General features: G+C 48.9%; 2 protein-coding genes across 8 annotated transcripts in view; one reads left to right on the top strand and one right to left on the bottom strand.

The window, feature by feature from the left end:
• Window positions 1-261: 261 nt before the first annotated feature.
• Window positions 262-9,279, bottom strand: Ncdn (neurochondrin). 5 transcript variants are annotated; one of them, XM_063236065.1, is made up of 8 exons: window positions 8,737-8,925; window positions 8,277-8,370; window positions 7,740-7,880; window positions 5,720-6,688; window positions 4,531-4,772; window positions 3,538-3,762; window positions 2,990-3,132; window positions 262-1,768 (listed from the first exon to the last, which is right to left on the bottom strand). In XM_063236065.1, the coding sequence occupies exons 3-8, from the start codon at window positions 7,860-7,862 to the stop codon at window positions 1,332-1,334; spliced, it is 2,139 nt and encodes a 712-aa protein (XP_063092135.1). In that variant the 5' UTR covers window positions 7,863-7,880; window positions 8,277-8,370; window positions 8,737-8,925; the 3' UTR covers window positions 262-1,331. The 5 variants fall into 5 exon arrangements, with proteins under 5 accessions (XP_063092135.1, XP_063092133.1, XP_063092134.1 ...); XM_063236063.1 differs by lacking the exons at window positions 8,277-8,370; window positions 8,737-8,925 and adding an exon at window positions 9,085-9,279; XM_063236064.1 differs by lacking the exon at window positions 8,277-8,370 and having other exon boundaries at window positions 8,919-9,126.
• Window positions 9,280-9,552: 273 nt separating this feature from the next.
• The window catches only part of Kiaa0319l (KIAA0319 like), a 103,862-nt gene continuing 96,491 nt past the window's right edge, over window positions 9,553-16,923 (top strand). The window contains exons 1-2 of one of the 3 annotated variants that reach the window (XM_013153878.3): window positions 9,553-9,618; window positions 12,610-12,779. In XM_013153878.3, coding sequence (XP_013009332.1) covers window positions 12,638-12,779 — 142 coding nt within the window. In that variant the 5' untranslated portion in view covers window positions 9,553-9,618; window positions 12,610-12,637. Of the gene's footprint in view, window positions 9,761-12,608; window positions 12,780-16,923 lie in introns of those variants that run through there. The other 2 variants (XM_003471422.5, XM_013153879.2) reach the window with 2 other exon arrangements.

Here is a 16,923-nt window from a genome sequence, read left to right as displayed (position 1 = left end):
AAGACTCACCTATAGGCCTAGCCACACCACCAGCTGGGTTTGTGAACCTGCTGTACCAGTGGAGGGTGTGAGCGTGGGTGCTGAGGGCCCGCATGGAGGCCTGGCTCCAGTTGTAACATCTTAAGCCTGTAAAACTGGACTTATATCCCTTCTTCCCAAGATTCCCTGGGCTTTGCAGGAAGTGTGTTCAGCAAATGGTAGTCATGAGCTGATGGAGCCTGAGAAAAAGGGAGCAGGTGTAGGGCAGACCACACAGGAGGCTTTTTGTCACTGATGAACATTTATTTAGTGTTCACATTGCACAGCTTTGAACTTGGCGATCACAGAACGCACTGGGGGACAGTGGGGGAAAGCAAGGGATCAGGTGGGGGGGCCCTCCTGACCAGGTTTGTGAGAAAGGTGTCCCTGCTGGAGCCGCCAGTCGCGTCTCTCTGCAGAGAGGAGTCACAGCAGGGGTGGGAATTGAAGCCAGGCACCACGGTAGCAATGGGGTGCAATCATTGGGGAAACATGCGGATTCTAGAGAGGTGTCCCTCTTGTTCCTGGCTCCAGCCAGATGGTATCAAGGGGACAAGGATCAGATGCTCAGGCATCCAAGCAAGGATAAGGACAAGCAAAATAAATAACCCCCAACCCCCCTCATCACTCTGCTGCAACATGACACAAAAGCTTAGAGACTTGGGCCCAAGCACTCTTGGGTTCCCTCAAGGAAGCTCGGGTGGAAGGAGGTTCACCACCCACCATGGGCTCGTCTGCCCCAGGCTGCCCTGGAAGGACAGGGCAGCTCAGATCCTGGTCACTGGAATTAAAGGAAGAACTGTGATGTCAATGGCCTGAGCCTATGCTCTGCCCAAGAGGGTCAAGGGCAAGAGCCAAATGGCCAATATAAAGGACGTGGACCTGGGGAGCCAGAAGGGCACCATAGTCTAGGGAGGCCACGCCCTGGCCGGCAGGGCACATGGGCTAAGGCAGTCAGCTTCTGCCAGCCCTGTCCTACTCTGGGACCTTCCTCCTGCAGAGGAGCCAGACATTGGGCACAATGACACCTACTGCCCCCCTCCCTGGGGGCTGCGCCAACATTTCCCGGCCTGGCGGGGACAACCACATTGATTTCCAAGCCCATCCCTGCCCCCATGGGGGCCTGGGGGCGGGATGCAGTTCCTTACACTTGAGTGGTGGGCACCATGCCCTTGCCCTCAGAAAAGCCAGAAAGCTGGGGTGCTTGGGGGGGAAGTCTGGGGAAGGGGATCCAGTTTGGGGGCTTCAGGGAAGATGCCTCTTCCCTCCTTCCCTCACTGCCCGCCCCCAGGTCTGTCCCCAGTGGACACTGCTCAGGGCTCTGACAGGCACTGCTCCAAGGCGGCCATGCGGTAGTGGCTGGCCGTTTCCTCACCCGCCTGCAGCCTCATGGCCTCCCGGCACAGCCGATTGGCCCGCGCCAGTTCTACCAGGACACCTTGATAGGCGGCCACCATCTCAGGCTTGACGGAGTTGGGGCTGACACTGCCTAACAGCTGGAGCAGCTCTTGTGGCCAGCGGGAGCGTAGAGCGGCAGGAGCCAGCCAAGGTAGCAGCGGCACGCAGCCTGTGAAGGCCTGCATACCCAGGAACCAGAGCTCCTGCAGGTCAGCCCAGATGCCCTCATAGTCAGGGGACAGGGTCAGCACTGCCTGCTCAGAGCCAGGCGTGGCTCTCGCCACATGGGACTGCGATAGGAAGAGGATGGCGGCTGCGAAGAAACCTCGGGATGCTGGGGTTCCCTGAAGAGCTGAAAAGCACAGTAGGAGCAGTGGCATGAGCTGTGGGCCAGCCCCTCACCTTCCCTCCTGTACACACAGTCAGAGAGTGGAAGCGTCACCTGGAACCAGACTGCCTGGGTTCAAATCCTATGTTCAACACTGCTAACGACCTTGGGCTGGGTCTTGCAATTTGTTAAGAATTAAAGGAAATAATCTCAGTACACTCCATTACCAAGACCTTCCTAGGCACAGGAAATGGGAGTGAGGCCATGTCAGATGTGGGACAACCACCTTCAGGGTTCTCACAGCAGGGACCCCAGCAGTGGAGTGGCCTAGAGCCCTTCACCACGCTGAGGATGCACCAGCTTGACTCAAAGGCCAGAAGAGGGCGCCAGAGGGGGCAGGTGAGCAGAGCCTGGCTTTTACATACAGCATTCTAGGAGGCTACTCAGCAAGCCCGAAGGCATTTGTACCTGGGTGAGCCAGTACTGGGACCATGACACCGGCTGAGTGAGGATGATGTGGGGTGGGGGGTTTCTGGTCCACAGGGACAGGCTCTCCCTCCTCCCACTGCTGGGTACCCTGCTGGGATCCCCACACAGAAAACAAAGAGGCAGCTGAGGGTATGGGCACGTTACACCCTGTTCCCGGGCATCTGCTCAGCTCCTCCAACCTGACAGATGGGGCACAGGGAACAGGCAGGGACACAGGGACCCAAGCAGACACCCACAGCCAAAGTGGGAGACACTGAGGGCTGCCAGGGGCTGGAGGGGACACTATTCCCTCTGTACACAATCAAGGGAGGCAGGGCTGGGGAGAAGCTACATGCACAAGGGCCAAGTGCTGGTGCCTGCCTGTTGAGAGGCAGCTGAGGCCTGAGCAGTGAAAAAGCTCAATGGAGGGAAGTGAGGTTTCTGACTCAAGGCCTGGGTGGGGGCGGCTCCACCTTGCAAACACTGGATTCAGAGTCCTTGGGCTGCCAGGGATTCCAGGTGCCTGTGCCTGTGCCTCTGAACAGGCCTGTACTTAACACCCACCAGACCTTGCCTTAAAAGTCTTCAAAAGGAAGAGAATATTATCATTTTGGGAAGAAGGGTGGGGGTGGCGGATGGAGATCTACTGTAGAGATTTCTTTTGATGGGAAAATTTTGCAAAATCATTTTCTGAAAATGGGGACTGATGCCCAGAACCCAACAGATGCATCCCAGTCTTCTGCCCTTACCCATCAGGCCTAGGTCCCCAGGGCTTACCTGGAGAAGTGCTAAGGAGCCTGGCCATGAGAAGCCCCAAGGTGGCCACGTTGGCAGCTAGAAGCAGTCTCCCTTGTTGCTGCACTAGCGCGGGCAGTGACGTCATCAGAGTGTTCATCAGAGATGTGAAGCAGGCATCACGCCTGGGGGAGAAAAGGTACGAAGGAGGGGTAAGGGCAGAGGGTGAGCAGATCAGATCAAGGCTTTTGCAAATACCTGGAACGTGGGGCTTCAGGCTTCAATGGGCCAGGGCTGACCAAGAAATCAGACAGCAGGGTGAAGAGTTAACTTTGAGCCTGATCATGGCATTTGGGGAGCAGAGGCTGGGTTACGGCTGGAGCAGGGAGACATGCTCAAAGACAGTACCTGGAGATACAGATGTACCAAACCTCAAATGGGACTGGCTTTGCCTACTAAGACCTGTCCATTTTAACACTAAGAGAAACCCAAAGACACAGGAAAGCAGAGTAGGGAGTTAAGCTTTAAGACAATGGAGCTGCCCTCTTTGCTTCCTCTGATATCCACCCAGCCTCTCCCAAGCCCCTCACTTGATCAGCCCTGGTGCAGTGACCACAAGGTTTAGGAAGATGTGGCAGCAGGTCTGCAGGCCGATCTCCACACTGTCAGGCAACACTGAAGTGTCATGGCCGGGCGATGTGAGCTCCCACTGCTGTAGGAAGTACTTGCACAGAAGTGAGGGGGCTCCCTCCTTGATCAGGATCTCCCGGGGCCCATCTTCAACGGTCAAGTGGCACCAGCCAGGGAGAAGGAGCCTAGGGGTATGGAAAGGACAGATAGGTGCACAGTTGAGATGAAGGCACAATGATGTCTTTTTTTAGGTCACCCTGTCTAGGAGAAGTGGAGGGAGGGGAGAAGGACATGTCCTTGAAGGTACTGCAGAAAAGGCACAAAGACTCATGACCAAGCTGAGGATCTGCCACAGTGTGACTGTGGTCAGGTTACTTTTACATCTTTGTGCCTCAGCTTCTTCATCTTTAAAATGTGGAAGACCTTTAAAATTCAGATTTGCTGTGTGGACCAAATTAGATTGTTCTGGTATAGGGGACAACAAAATACCTAATTTACAGCAGATGCTCAATGAGCATAAATTCTCTCTTTCTCTGGCAGTAGTGGGGATTGAACCCAGGGTCTCATACTAAGCTACATTCTTACCATCACCAGGTACCCTTTAAATTTCTTGAGGCAAAGTTGCACAAAGTAGCTAAATAGCCTTGACTGGGCTTTGCGATCTTCCTGCCTGGCTCAGCCTCCCAAAGTGCTGGCATTACAGGCAAACATGATAACACCCAGCAAGCTCTCTTTTTATTGAGAAAAATCTGGGGTTGGCAAGTAATACTTAGCTTATACAAACCCTGTGGGAACAAGCCCCCCAAAAGAAATAGAAGCTATCCTAAGGGAGTTCTTGGCTCCAATGAGGAGCCCGAGGCAGCCTAGTTTGGGGTGAGACAGAGTGCTGCTTTGTCACTGTGTGACAGCTTTTTAGAATGGTCTGGCTGTACAAAGCATAACTACTAACTCACCGGAGTGCATCCCCTGGCCAGGCAGGCCCTGGAGTTGTAGGGGAGATGGCCAGGTTGGCCACCTGCTGTGAAAGGTCATTGGCCTCCTCAGCCTCCTCGTAGAGGGTCTTGGCGTAACGGACAAGGAAGGGCAGCAGCTGGCACACCTCCTTCCGCAGGGATGAAGTCTCCTCAGCCAGCCAGGCGCCCAGGATCCGAACCGAGGCAAACACAAAGGGCTCCTTCTGCTTCTCTGGCCCCACCTGTTGCCACAGGACCCCACTGAGATGAAGCAGACCAGAGACACCCCCTTCACTATCCTACCAGCCAGCCTTAGAATGAGACAATTAGAAGGAAATTCTGTCCTATAAGCCCTTCAAACCTGGTTACTAAGCCTTATTCTACCCCATGTGCCCAGACTTCGCATATAGGAAGGACACACCCACGAAAGCAGGCCCTCTTTGCAGGTCTGCAGAACGAACCGGATCTCAGACAATGTGCCTCATACTTGCTGACATTCCATTTGCATTATTCTCTCTCCACCTCATTAGGGGGAAACTTAGATCTAGAGCTAAGTAGCATTCTACTACTGGGGTGGGAGAATCTGCATACCCCAATAGTGGGAGAAGGTGCCTCTCTTTGGGCTAAAGCAGAAAACAAGATGAGAGCTTAGCATGGTTTGCTGGATATATGGCTGGTGGGTTCAGTGGCAGCAGAGTCATGACTGAATCTCTGTGGACAGAAGAGTGGGCTTCTTAGACAGAGAGGGAGGATGAGCAAGTAGGTGCAGACAGATTTCGTAGACCCTTTCCAGAGGTTCCTGTTCTTTCTCCCTTGACCACAAGTTTGTAAGCGTGTATATGTAAAACAGTGCAACAGAGTGAGCGGAGCAGACTGCTTCAATTTTGTGTGTGGTGTGTAGCGTGTGTGTACCGAGGAGCATTGTATGTGTGGGAGGTTACTGTGTTCTGTGTGTGTGTGTGCTGTGATGTGAGTGCACATATGGCGTGTGGTAGGTGCCTGTGTGGAGGCTCACAGAGAGAGGGAGAGGGAGGGACGCTTGGCCACACACTACTCCCAGAGTGCGTGCTGCAGTACCAGCTGCGCGTGCATGCGGCATTCACCCCTTTCCTTTACCTTCGGGCTCTGGAGACTGCATTAGGGAAGGACCCCAAAGCAGTACACTTTCTGTGGGGCACTGTGCCCTTACCTGCTGCAGGTAGTGGATGACAGCTCCAATGGCCTCCTTCATGATGCTCACGAGCTGCACCTTCTGTGGCTCTTTAAGCAATGACTGCTCACAGCGGGTACACTCCTGGATCCCCAGCTCCATAAGGGCATAGCAGGCAGTCACCACATCCTCTTTCACCTCTGTGCCTGTCTCCTCCAGGGCCAGCCGTACCTCTACGCATGCCAGGTTCACCAGGAGGGCCAGGAACTTGCTCCCGGAGTTGCCCGCTGGGATCCAGTCAGAGCCACAGGCGTGAGCCAGGCGGGCTGCCAGCTTCAGTGCTGGGTTGCGCTGCCAGGAGCTCAGCTTGCTTCCCAGGATGCGTGCCAGCCCAGCCTGCAGATCCCGGAGGCATTCAGGGGGCACGGTTGTTGGGGGCAGAAAGAGGGGCAGCAGCTGGCAGAGCTCAAACTTGCTGGCATCCTCAGCTTTCTGGAAATCCTCACTGAGGCCCCGCAACACAGCCAGCAAGTCAGGCTCCGCCTCCTTCCAGCACTGGGACTCCGCAGCAGCCAGCAGCCCCACCAGGAGCGCCAGGGCCTGGTCAAAGCCATAGCCATGCCCCAGGTACGCCTGACACAGGGCAGACACAGTGCCACCAGCAATGAGATGCCGGGGCCCTCGGGGTGTGCCTGCTACAGCTGTCAGGCACTGGTAGGTGTCATCAATCATGGAACGGCGGGCGGCATCATCGGGGTCCCCCCGGGCTGTGAGAAAAGTGCTAAGGATGGGAATCTTGTTCAGGACCTGAGGATGGGTGGCCAGTTCAGGGTCACTGCAGAAACAGGCTAGCAGGGCCACACCTAAGGCCCGCAGAACGTGGTCAGGGCAGCCATCAGGTGCCTCTTTTGAGGTCAGAAGACGATTCGGAAAGGTGAAGCCCACGGCATCAAAGATCCGCCGCCGTGTCTTGGCATCGATGTCACCTGCTTTGACTGCCTTGGTCACCTACAGGGGATACACGCTATCAGCAGGGTGAAAGAAAGGTAAAAAGTCCCACTGTCCCTGCCTTGCACCCTGGGGCACTGAGGACCAACAGGATTAGGTTATGCAACAGGACTCACTCCAGGGTCATTCCATCCAGCTCCTGTCTCCTTGGAGACAGACAGGTGTGATCTCTGCATTCCTCCCATCTATGATTATTTTTCCTCAACTACTCATTTGGGCAGTTCCTCACCTGGCCAGTTGAAAAGTTCTTCCTGATGTCTAATCTAGATGCCCAAAAACTAGTTACAAGGCGCTTAGAACTCAAGTTTAAAATCCCCCAGGATTTGGGGTCCTTCCCTAATTGCGGTCTCCAGAGAAGTGTCTGATCCATTTCCGCCACCTTCTCAGGGGAAATGGCTCCTGTGTCTCCACTCTGTGTGTCAAAACATTTCCCCTTACATTTCACCTAAACACCTCCTCTGCTGCAGTGTGAGCCCTTGACTCCAGAGCCTTCTCCCTGTTGCCATGGCAAACAAGCAGCGGCTGTGCTCCCTCCTCCCTTCACCCCCCACACACCAACCCCCCCTTAGCACTGCAGCTCCTACTCTGCTGTCCCCAGCCTGGGTCCTCCAACAGGGCTAAGACCTGAACCACCTTCCGTACCTTCAGCCTACCTAGCTGTCCCATAGGACCCCCCTTCAGTCACTTCTAGTCTTTTAATTCTCTCAGATTCCAGAAAAATCATCCCCAGCCGTCAAGTACTCTGCACTAGTTACTACCTGCTGCTGTTATCCTATGAGTCAGCGCCCATCTGCTCTGGGACGCCCCAGAAAGCAAATGCAGGCAGCTTTCTCCATAGCCCCCAGTGCCATAGCCTATTCACCCCCATACTCATTTGCCCCAGTTCTCAGGGTAGCAACACAAAAAGTCTAAAGGCAGCAATTTTGAGCCTTCTTGGGCAGCTGCAGGGTTGTCAGCACCATCTATATATCCTCAGGGACTCACTGACCCCATTTGTTGGGGGTCTGACCACCCAGCCCTTCCACCTCCCAATTATCAGCAAGTTCCTTACTAGCAGCAGGGCTGCAAACTGCTCGCTGTCGTTCTTGGCCTCACGGAGGGCTCCGAGGTAGCGCTCCAGGGTGGGGTTTCGGCCCTCTGCCTGGTTCAGAGCTGGCTCGCAATCCGAGGCCATGATGCTCGCCTTGCCCAACTGTGAACAGAAGAGGGACTGAGCATCCCTCTGCAGAGGAGGGACAGTGGGGGGGCGGGGGTGGGAGTGGAGGATGCAAGGTGGGAGGGATTAGCACAGAGGGAGGGGAAGAAGGATTTGGAGGGGTGGCTTCCTCCAGACTGACCTCTCTTAGGGGAGCCCCTTTAAGAGGCTGGACCTGCATATCCTAAGGATGAAGGGACCCTGGCCCAAGGTCACCTCCAGAAAGTGGGAGAGGAGGACCATGCATACTGCTGCTCAGCTGGACAGCTCTCCTCACCAACCTTCTGGGGGTAGGAGTGAGCAGCAGCTCCCAGTACCAGAGGTCGGGTTTTCTCTTTCTAGGAGGCACATTGGGAGTGAGTGATGAGGACAGACAGAAGAATGGAGACATACATGAGTGAAGTTCGATTATCCGGACTTGGGCTGACATGGGGAAAAGGACAGTCCAGGCTACTTTCCACTCCCTTCTTCAGACGCAGGAGATACGCTTCAGTAAAAGTGAGAATACAAACTTACCAGGGAAAGCTTGGAGACCTCTTTGGAGACCCCACCCCTCCAGCCAGGGCTCTCCATCGCCCCCGCAGGCTCCTAGCCTTCTCTCCCATCCCTCCCTCGGGCAGACAGAGCCTGCAGGAGCAGGAGCAGCAGAGGCAGCGGCAAAAGCAGTGGCAGCAGAATTAACCCCTTCAGCTCCCTGTCTTTGCCCTCCCCGTCCCGCTATCAGCCTGTGAATACCAACAGGGGCTAGATCAGCAAGAGGGGTCGGATAGCTCCTGGGACAAGAGAGAATCCAAAAGCCGGATAATCGAAGCGGGCCTTCTGAGATGGGGGGGGGGTTCCTTGCGGTCAGCACCTGTCCCGCCGCAGCCAGATCACAACACGACATTGATGAAGTCACGACAGGGCGGCGATGAGATCACACTTCACGATGGCGCGCGATTATGTCACGGAGAGCTCACGGCAAAATCACGACATGGAGGGGGGTGGAGAGCCCCCATAGATGACAGCGCAAATTTTTGAGAAAAAGATATATACTGAAAAGGGCTGTGACAAAATGGAGTCCGGACAGGGCACAATGATGTCGCGATATGGCACGATGAAGTCGCGATAGGGTCCCCGGGTTGTGTCTGTATCGATCTGCGCCGGCTCTGAGAGGCTCCGGCTGGGATGCAGGGGAAGGCTTGAAGGGGGCTGAGCTCACCAGGCTGCGGCCCCGAGCGGCGAAGTCTTCTCAGGGCGCGATGCTCCAGGAGCCTGGGGCCGCTGCTCACGCCGCGTTGCCCACTCCTGGCTCCAGGCTGCTGCAGCTACACCCCCACCCCCGCATAGCTCTAAACCAATCCGCCGCAACCTCACTCCGGGATCTGGCCAATGGCACTACAGGGAGCTAAGCCGTAGGGGGTGTCGCCATTACCGCCATCTTCCTTATGGGCATTGCCCGAGTCTGGGGCCTGGGGCTCGTGCAAAGAAAGCAAGGTTGCATACTGTCCCTAGAGAGCAGGAGGCGGGAGGCTAGGGCCCAGACTCCTTGGATGTGTGCGTAGTTCCACCTCCAGTGCTGCCCCTCCTCCCCCTCGGGCTCGCGGCTGGAAATGCGCTTCCGGAGGGTGGGGGCGGGAGAGCTTGATTAGCACTAGGAGTGTGTTTCCGGGTTGAGCTCCAGGAGGTGGGAGGAGGCGGTGTTTCCGGTCGCTGTCGCTGTCCAGGGAGACTGAGGCGAGAGGGAGCTGTCCGGGTGGGGAGCCCGCATTACCTTCTTTCTTTTCCTCCTTCTCCTCCGGGTGAGGGGAGAGAAAGTTGGGGCCCCCAAGCCCATGGATCGGGAGGAGGCGGAGGCCGCCGAGAGCCAGGGTCCCGCTGTGTGGCCCTGAGCCCCGGTAGGTGGCCGGGCGGCTGGCTGCCAGGCCGAGAACCATGAGCTCAGGGGAGGGGCAGGCGGGAGGGCAATGTATAGGGGTGCGCCCGCTGGGTGTTGGGACCCAGAGGTGGCGCTCCTGCCCCGGCCAGGGGAGTGATTTGCTTCCGGCTTTACAGGTGCGAAGCTCGAGACCCAGGTTAACTCTTGCTATTTTGAGGCCCAGGTCTGGTCATTCAGGTCTCTCCATCCCCTGATAGTCAGATTGACAGGGATGGGGGCGCTGCAACGCTTCTAACAGACTAGAGACCTCAGCACCCTCGCCCTAAACTGCTGTCTCCCGTGTTTAATCTCCTTAACAAGACAGAAAGTTGGTGCACAATAAGAATGGGCGGGGTTCAGCACGATGTGTAAATTACGACAGGAAACCTGCCTCATTCCAGACTTTGAAAGTTTTGTCCCCTTCTCAAAGGGTCTTGTAGTGGCTGCATTGAGCACAAAGATGAAGTGAAAGAGGTCCTCACTGGGAGCCTTTGCCTGCTGTCACCTCATAGTGTCTGTGCCCAACTGACAATAGATGTTAATGAAGAGCATTAGCCGAGTCTCCCACTGTAAAGTCTCTGTTAATCCCTTTCTTGTGATTAACAGACTGGAAACTAGGAACAAATTGAAGAGACGACCTCCCAGAACAATCTGTTCATTTTTCTAGCTATTTGGAAAACAGTGTCTACAAATATAAGCAAAGCTATTCATGGCAGTCTGTTCTGTAACTTTCCCAAATATCTGAGACTTTTTTTTTTTAAAGCGTTACTCTTGATTACTCACACCCGCTGAATAGGCTGTTTCAGACGTGCTCTGTCGTTATTCAAACATATCTTATCGCTGTGTACATAAATGGAGTTCCACGTATGTAGATGACAGACTGAAGTATGATACATCCCCCATCAACCTGAAGTATTAAGTAAACATTACCCCCTGCTCTGTCTGAACAGCTGCTGCAACAGAGAGTGCTTTTATTTCGTGTGTACTTGTAACGCCTTAAATGCCAGAACTATTGAGAGCTTTTCTAGATTTTTATTTGTCAAGTATTGTGGGGGTGTGTGTTCTTTCCCTAAGTTGTTATCCTTTGATTCGGTAACAAATCATTTGGTTCTTGGTGATGTGTTGTTCCCGCCTCTGGTCAGTAAGTCTTTAACTGGACCCTAGCAGTGATTTGTGCCTGTAGGCAATTGTAGGTTTTAGCAGAATGAGTGGTTGGGAGTGCAAATGAAATTAGCTCTGCCTCTCTTATGCACGGTTTGTAAGACATTGCACTTCTAATCAGCCTGCTGGTCCAATGGTGTTTATTACTCCTGTTTTCAAAGCCTATTCATTTCCTTTTTTGCTTTTCCCACCCACCTGCCAGGCTGTTGATGACAGGTGTTGAATCACTTTGAGTTTTAAAACCTTTGTGGTAGGCAGAAATGTGTTGGGTAAGAATCCACACACATCTGCACACACACACATACTCTCACCCATTTCATCTTGGGAAAGTAGAAAAGTTGCTGGATATACTTTCTCAAACTTAACCTCCATTTCATAATCTCTTTCATAATCTCACATGTCTTGGCCACATACCTCTTTCCTGTCCCCTGCTCCCTAATATGCGACTACAAAACAAAAAGTAGGACTGGATTGAATTGAGGGAGAATGATGAAGACCTGTAGATACAGCTCAGTGAAAGCCTTTTCTTAGGTAGGCTGCATCTCAGTTTTGCAGTGGTGTATGTATGTGTGTCTTGGCATTAGCAGTGAAATACTATCCAGGTAATGCTGATTTCCCTGTATTCTGGCTGAGGGTGAGGGGTTGTCAGCAAATGTTATTTGCCAGAGGTGAATTATAGTTGCATATTTAGGACACAAGATTTTTATTCCTCCTCTTGTCCTTTCCCTTTTTCCTTTCTGTCTTTGTCTTTCTCTCCATTTTCTTAAAAAGACAGAATCTTGGAATTTTGCCTAGGCTGGCCTTGAACTCCTGGACTCAAATGATCTTCCTGCTTCAGCTTGTCAGGTGGCTGAGACTACAGGTGCACACCTCTCCATGCAACCAACAGATGTTTGAGTTGTTTCTTTAGAGCTCCTGTCAACTGTCATAATATTGCCAAGACTTTTATGATAACTTATACAGTATATAAAGTTGTATGAGAAAGAGGAAACTTCTGGAAATAACAGATTTTTTTTTCCCCCGCTGCTGAAGGGAACTGAATTAAGCAACCCCTGATTCTAGAATAGCCAGCACAGTGGCTGATCCAAATATTTGCTGAATGCGTGTGTGAATTTAAGCCAGGAATTGTAAATGACTCTTAGGGATCAGCAGGATAACACTGAAGTGAATTTGATAGTTTTTTAAAAATAATAGTGGTGGGAGTAGTAGCAGTCTGGAGAGTTGATGTCCTACCTAAATATAATCACATTAGAAAGTTTTTACAACATCCTCAGGTTAGTTTAGCTAACAAGTCCAGTCCTTTCATAGATAAGAAAGTGTATTTATTCAAAGTCACAAAGCTGTTAGCAGAACTGGAACTGAAAAATCATTGCTTTTTTTCAGGCTGGTGCGCTTTCCTTTCTGCCACGTAGATGATTTGTTAGACCATAATGGAGCATAAAATGTTTCAGCTTTACAGTGGATTCATTTTATATCCTTTGCTATGTTGTTATCTTGATAATTATAGACTATGTCAAAGCTCAGGTTTCAGATTTACTGGCAGGGATGAGCACTAAAAGACAAACTTGAAATTTCTCTTTCTCTAATCTGTCACATTTGCTAGCATCCCACATTTCCAGGAATCAATTATTAATTACTTGGCATTGAATTTCTTCTCTTTCTTTCTAGTGTATTGGGTCCAGCTGTCTGGAAGGCCATGGAGAAGAGGCTGGGCGTCAAGCCAAGTCCTGCTTCCTGGATTTTATCAGGATATTGTTGGCAGACATCTGTGACGTGCTTGAGAAGCCTGTACCTGTTTTATACTTGCTTCTGCTTTGGTGCTCTGTGGTTATCAACAGGTACCATTTTGCTTATAGATTTACGATTTCAAAAGGGTACTCTATAAATACCTCAGTTCGCTTTAAAACCTATTAAGAGAAAAACAGCGATCTGCTATTGACAGAAACTGTCGGACTTTTGGTGGGTATTTGTTTTAAGGAATTGGCGATTAAACCCAGGGCCTTATACATGCTGGCAAATGCTCTATCACTGAGCTACACTTCCAGCCTTGTTTATTTTTTAAGACAGGGTCTCACTAAGTTACCCAGGCTAGGCTGGAACTTGTGATTCTCCTGCCTCAATCTCTCAAGTATCTGGGATTATAGGTATGTACTACTCTGCCTGGTTTGGTGGGTTCATTTGGTATTTTTGTTTGTTTGCTTTGGAATCAAAGTTTAAATTGGATTTTTACCCTAAGGGAACACTGATATAATCATTTCAAAATTTGATAAAGATGTATTAAAAGTGAAAAGTTTTCAAAGTTAGATAGATCTGGGTTCTAAAGCTAAATGTTTCTACTTAATGATTAGGATCTTGGGCATGTTGGTTACCTAATGTCTTTGAGGAAGTATAAGATTTATATCATTCCTTGTTTTTTGGAGACAGGGTCTGGCTATGTACCTTGCTCTCATCAGGTAGCCTGTGCTGGCCTTGAATTCATGGTGTTAGGATTACAAGTGTGTATCACTGTGCCCAGCTAAGATTGGTCTCATACCCTGTGGTACCATTCAGCACTCTGAAGGTGTATGTTAAGTGGATGATACTTTGCTTCCTTCTCTAGAAAAATGTATACTGACGAGTATGCTTTTTTCAGAGAAAGGGGTTGTTGATAGATTTCATACAGTATGCTTTGTTCTTTGAGATTATGTTCTCTAGAACCTTTTATCAGTGAAAAGCTACATTTCAAAGGAGGACACCCTGTCTTTTTTTTCCTTTCAGTTTTTTTGTTAACGTGGTTCCTTTCATAGTATGGACTAAAGAAAACAACGATTTCAGAATTCTGAGTATTCTGCTATTGTAGGCAGTGACCAAAAGTCTTCGGCAGTAGACACTGCTTGCTGTTGATGATAACTAATCAGCCTTTTGCTTTTCAAATTATAAAGATTTCTGTTGCTTTCTTACAGTAAGTGGCATTCATGATCTTGAGAGCCAAGTAAGTAGTATAGTTAGCAATTTTAGTAACATTAGCTTTGGAGTTTTTCTTATCTTGCATTGGTGGTTGATGATTGCATAATTATGAAAGTAGAAATTACAGTTGAAAGAAAGTTGACCTAAATGTTTTTACTCCAGATGATACTTTGTTGGCTATTTCCTGGCAACATTTTGTGTGGGATCACTTGAATTAAATAAGTAAGTGGTTTTAGCACCATCAAATTAGCACAATCACATTATGTGTGTGTGTGTGGTACTCAGAATTGAACTCAGAGCTTTGCATATGCTAAGCAGGTATTCTATCACTGAACTACAGACTGAACCTTTTTAAAGATTTTTACTTTGAAAAAAAGGATTTCACTTTGAGGCAGGATCTCACTAAATTGCTCAGGCTGGCCTCAAATTTATAATCCTTTTGCCTCAGCCTCCTGAGAATCTGGGATTGCAGACTTGAACCTTCAGACTCTTGATTATGTAAGCATTACATACTTTATCTCATTTAATCCTCATGATAGCATTAGAACAGTTTTATTCTTACTTCATAGATAAGGAAAGTGAGTCTCAGAAAGGCAAAATGACTTGATCCAGGTCACACAACAAGAACATGACAGGACCAGGATCCTAACTCCAGTTTGTCCCCTCTAGACATCAGGCTCTTACTTTTCTGCTATACTGCCTTCCAGACATAGGTCATCTTTTGGAGGCCCAAAGAGTTTTGCTTTATTTTTTTTTTAATTAACTGAGGATGGTGATAAGTTGCTTGTTTTTTGAGGAATTCAAAGTACAGGGGAGAAAAAAGCTTTCTGAGTCTTTCTGTGTTTTCATCTGTACTTGGTGAAGCACAGCACTGGGGGCTCATTTAGCAAGTGTTTAATACCCCTTAAGCTTGGTGCTTAAAAACAGTAACCCAGTCAAGATGGTGTTAGGAGTGGTTACAGTGGGACTTAGGGTGTTTCAATTCCATTTTAGAGAAATTTGGAGAGTTTTAAAAATTTATTTGTTCGTTTGTTGTCTTGGGGATTGAATTCAGGCCCTCACACTGAGTTACATCTCTAGCCCTACATCCTATATCTGTGTGTTTTTTTTTAGAGTCAGGGTGTCACTAAATTGCCCTGGCTGGGCCTGATACTGTCATCCTCCTGTTTTAGCCTACTAGAGTGCTAGGATTATAGACTTAAGCTACTGTGCCTGGTTTGATTTTGTTTTTCTTTATAACTGAATAATACCGCATTGTGTATATACACCACATTTTCTTTATCCATTCATCTGCCGATGGGCACCTTGGCTGTTTTCAGAGCTTAGCTTTTGTGCATTGTGCCACAATAAAAATGTTTTTGCATGTATCACTATAATATGGCCTCTTCAATTTTTTTGGGACTATACCAAGGAGCAATATAGGTGGACCAAATGATTTCTAATTTTATATTTTGAGAATTCTCCATACTGATTTTTATAGTGACTATTTTCTTTCCCATAAACAATATAGAGGGATTCCTTTTACCCTTCATCCTTGCCAGCAGTCACTGTTTTTTATATTTTTGACAGTAGCCATTGTGACTGGGTGAGATGGAATCCTAGTGGAATTTTGATTTGTATTTCCCTAATGGCTGAAGATATCGAACCTTTTTTCATATACTTGTTGGCCTATACTTTTTCTTTGGAGAACTATCTATTTAATTTCTCTGCCCATTTATTGATTGGATTATAATTTTTGAGTTCTTTGTATATTCTAGATATTAATTCTGTATCTTTGAAAAAGCAAAAATTTCTGTCCCAGTCTGTAAGTCGTCTCTTTACTCTGTCGATTATTTCCTTTGCTGTGCATAAGGTTTTTACTTGGAGGTAGTCCCATTTGGTGTCCCTTTATTTTTTATTAGTTTTATTTTTATTCTTTTGGTACCCGAAATGGAACTCAGGACCTTGCACTTGTCAGGTAGGTGCTGTGTCACTGAGCTACGTCCCTAGTCCTGACTATTTTTCAGACAATTTGACCCAGTCATTAAGCTGCTCACACTGTGCCACCACACTACTATTTGTTGAATCTTGACTTTATTTTCTGTGCTAATTTTATTTTCTTCCTATTCAGGAAGTCTTTGCCTGTGCCTATGGCTTTAAGTGTTTCCCCATGTTTTCTTCCAGTAATTGTAAAATTTCTGGTCTTTTTTGGGTGGGTGTTGAGACAGGCTCTCGTTCTGTGGGTCAGGCTGGCCTTGAACTCTATGCAGTGCTGGCTAGCTTCGAACTCATGGCAATCCTTCTTCTTCAGCCTCCCAGGTGCTAGGATTACAAACTTTTCTAGTCTTATACATAGGTCTTGATGCATTCTGATTTGATTTTAGTGCAGGGTGAGAAATGGAGATCTAGTTTCAGTTGTCTACATGTAGATATCCAGTTTTCTCAGTGATGTTTATTAAAGAGGTTGTCTTTTCTTTTCTTTTTTTTTGTTTTTGGTCTTTTTCTTTTTTATCAGTACCAGGGATTGAACTCAAGAGGTTGTCTTTTCTCCAGCTTAGTTTTTGGTACCCTTTTCAAAACTCAGATAGTGGGGCTGGGGATTTAGCTCAGTGGCATAAGCACCTGCCTTGCAAGCAGGCAGTCATGAGTTCAATCCCCAGTACCGATAAAAAGGAAAAAGACAAAAAAAAAAAAAAAAAAAGAAAAAAAAAAGAAAAAAGAAGTAACAAAACTCAGATGGCTGTTGGTACATAGGTTTATTTCTGTGTTTTCTGTTTTATTCCATTGTCTATGTCTGTTCTTGTGCTAGTACCATGCTGTTTCTGTTACTATTGCTTTCTAATATTTGAAATTGGATATAATAATGCCTGTAACCTTGCTCTTTTAGCTCAAAACTTCTTTACTCTGGGTATTTTGTGCTCTCGTCTGAATTTTAGTATTGTTTGTTCTAGTTCTGTGAATATTGTTGTTGGTGTTTTCATAGGGATCACATTGAATCTGTAAATTGCTCTTGCTGATATGGCCATTTATTTTATTTATTTTTTTGGTACCAGAGAT

This window comes from Cavia porcellus, unplaced genomic scaffold (assembly GCF_034190915.1).
Source record: "Cavia porcellus strain 051 isolate PalLab524CR breed Dunkin Hartley unplaced genomic scaffold, mCavPor4.1 scaffold_25, whole genome shotgun sequence".
In the NCBI taxonomy this organism is placed as follows: domain Eukaryota; kingdom Metazoa; phylum Chordata; class Mammalia; order Rodentia; family Caviidae; genus Cavia; species Cavia porcellus.
The sequence above is the reverse complement of the archived record's forward strand: the minus strand, read 5'-3'. Positions and strand labels throughout refer to the sequence as shown.

Coding starts and splice junctions, on each gene's coding strand:
- Ncdn (XM_063236062.1), bottom strand. CDS start 8,769: ATGTCGTGTTGTGATCTGGCTGCGGCGGGACAG. Junction 6,689..7,739: donor AGTTTGCAGCCCTGCTGCTA/GTAAGGAACTTG, acceptor TATCCCCTGTAG/GTGACCAAGGCAGTCAAAGC. Junction 3,763..4,530: donor TGGCCAGGGGATGCACTCCG/GTGAGTTAGTAG, acceptor CCATACCCCTAG/GCTCCTTCTCCCTGGCTGGT.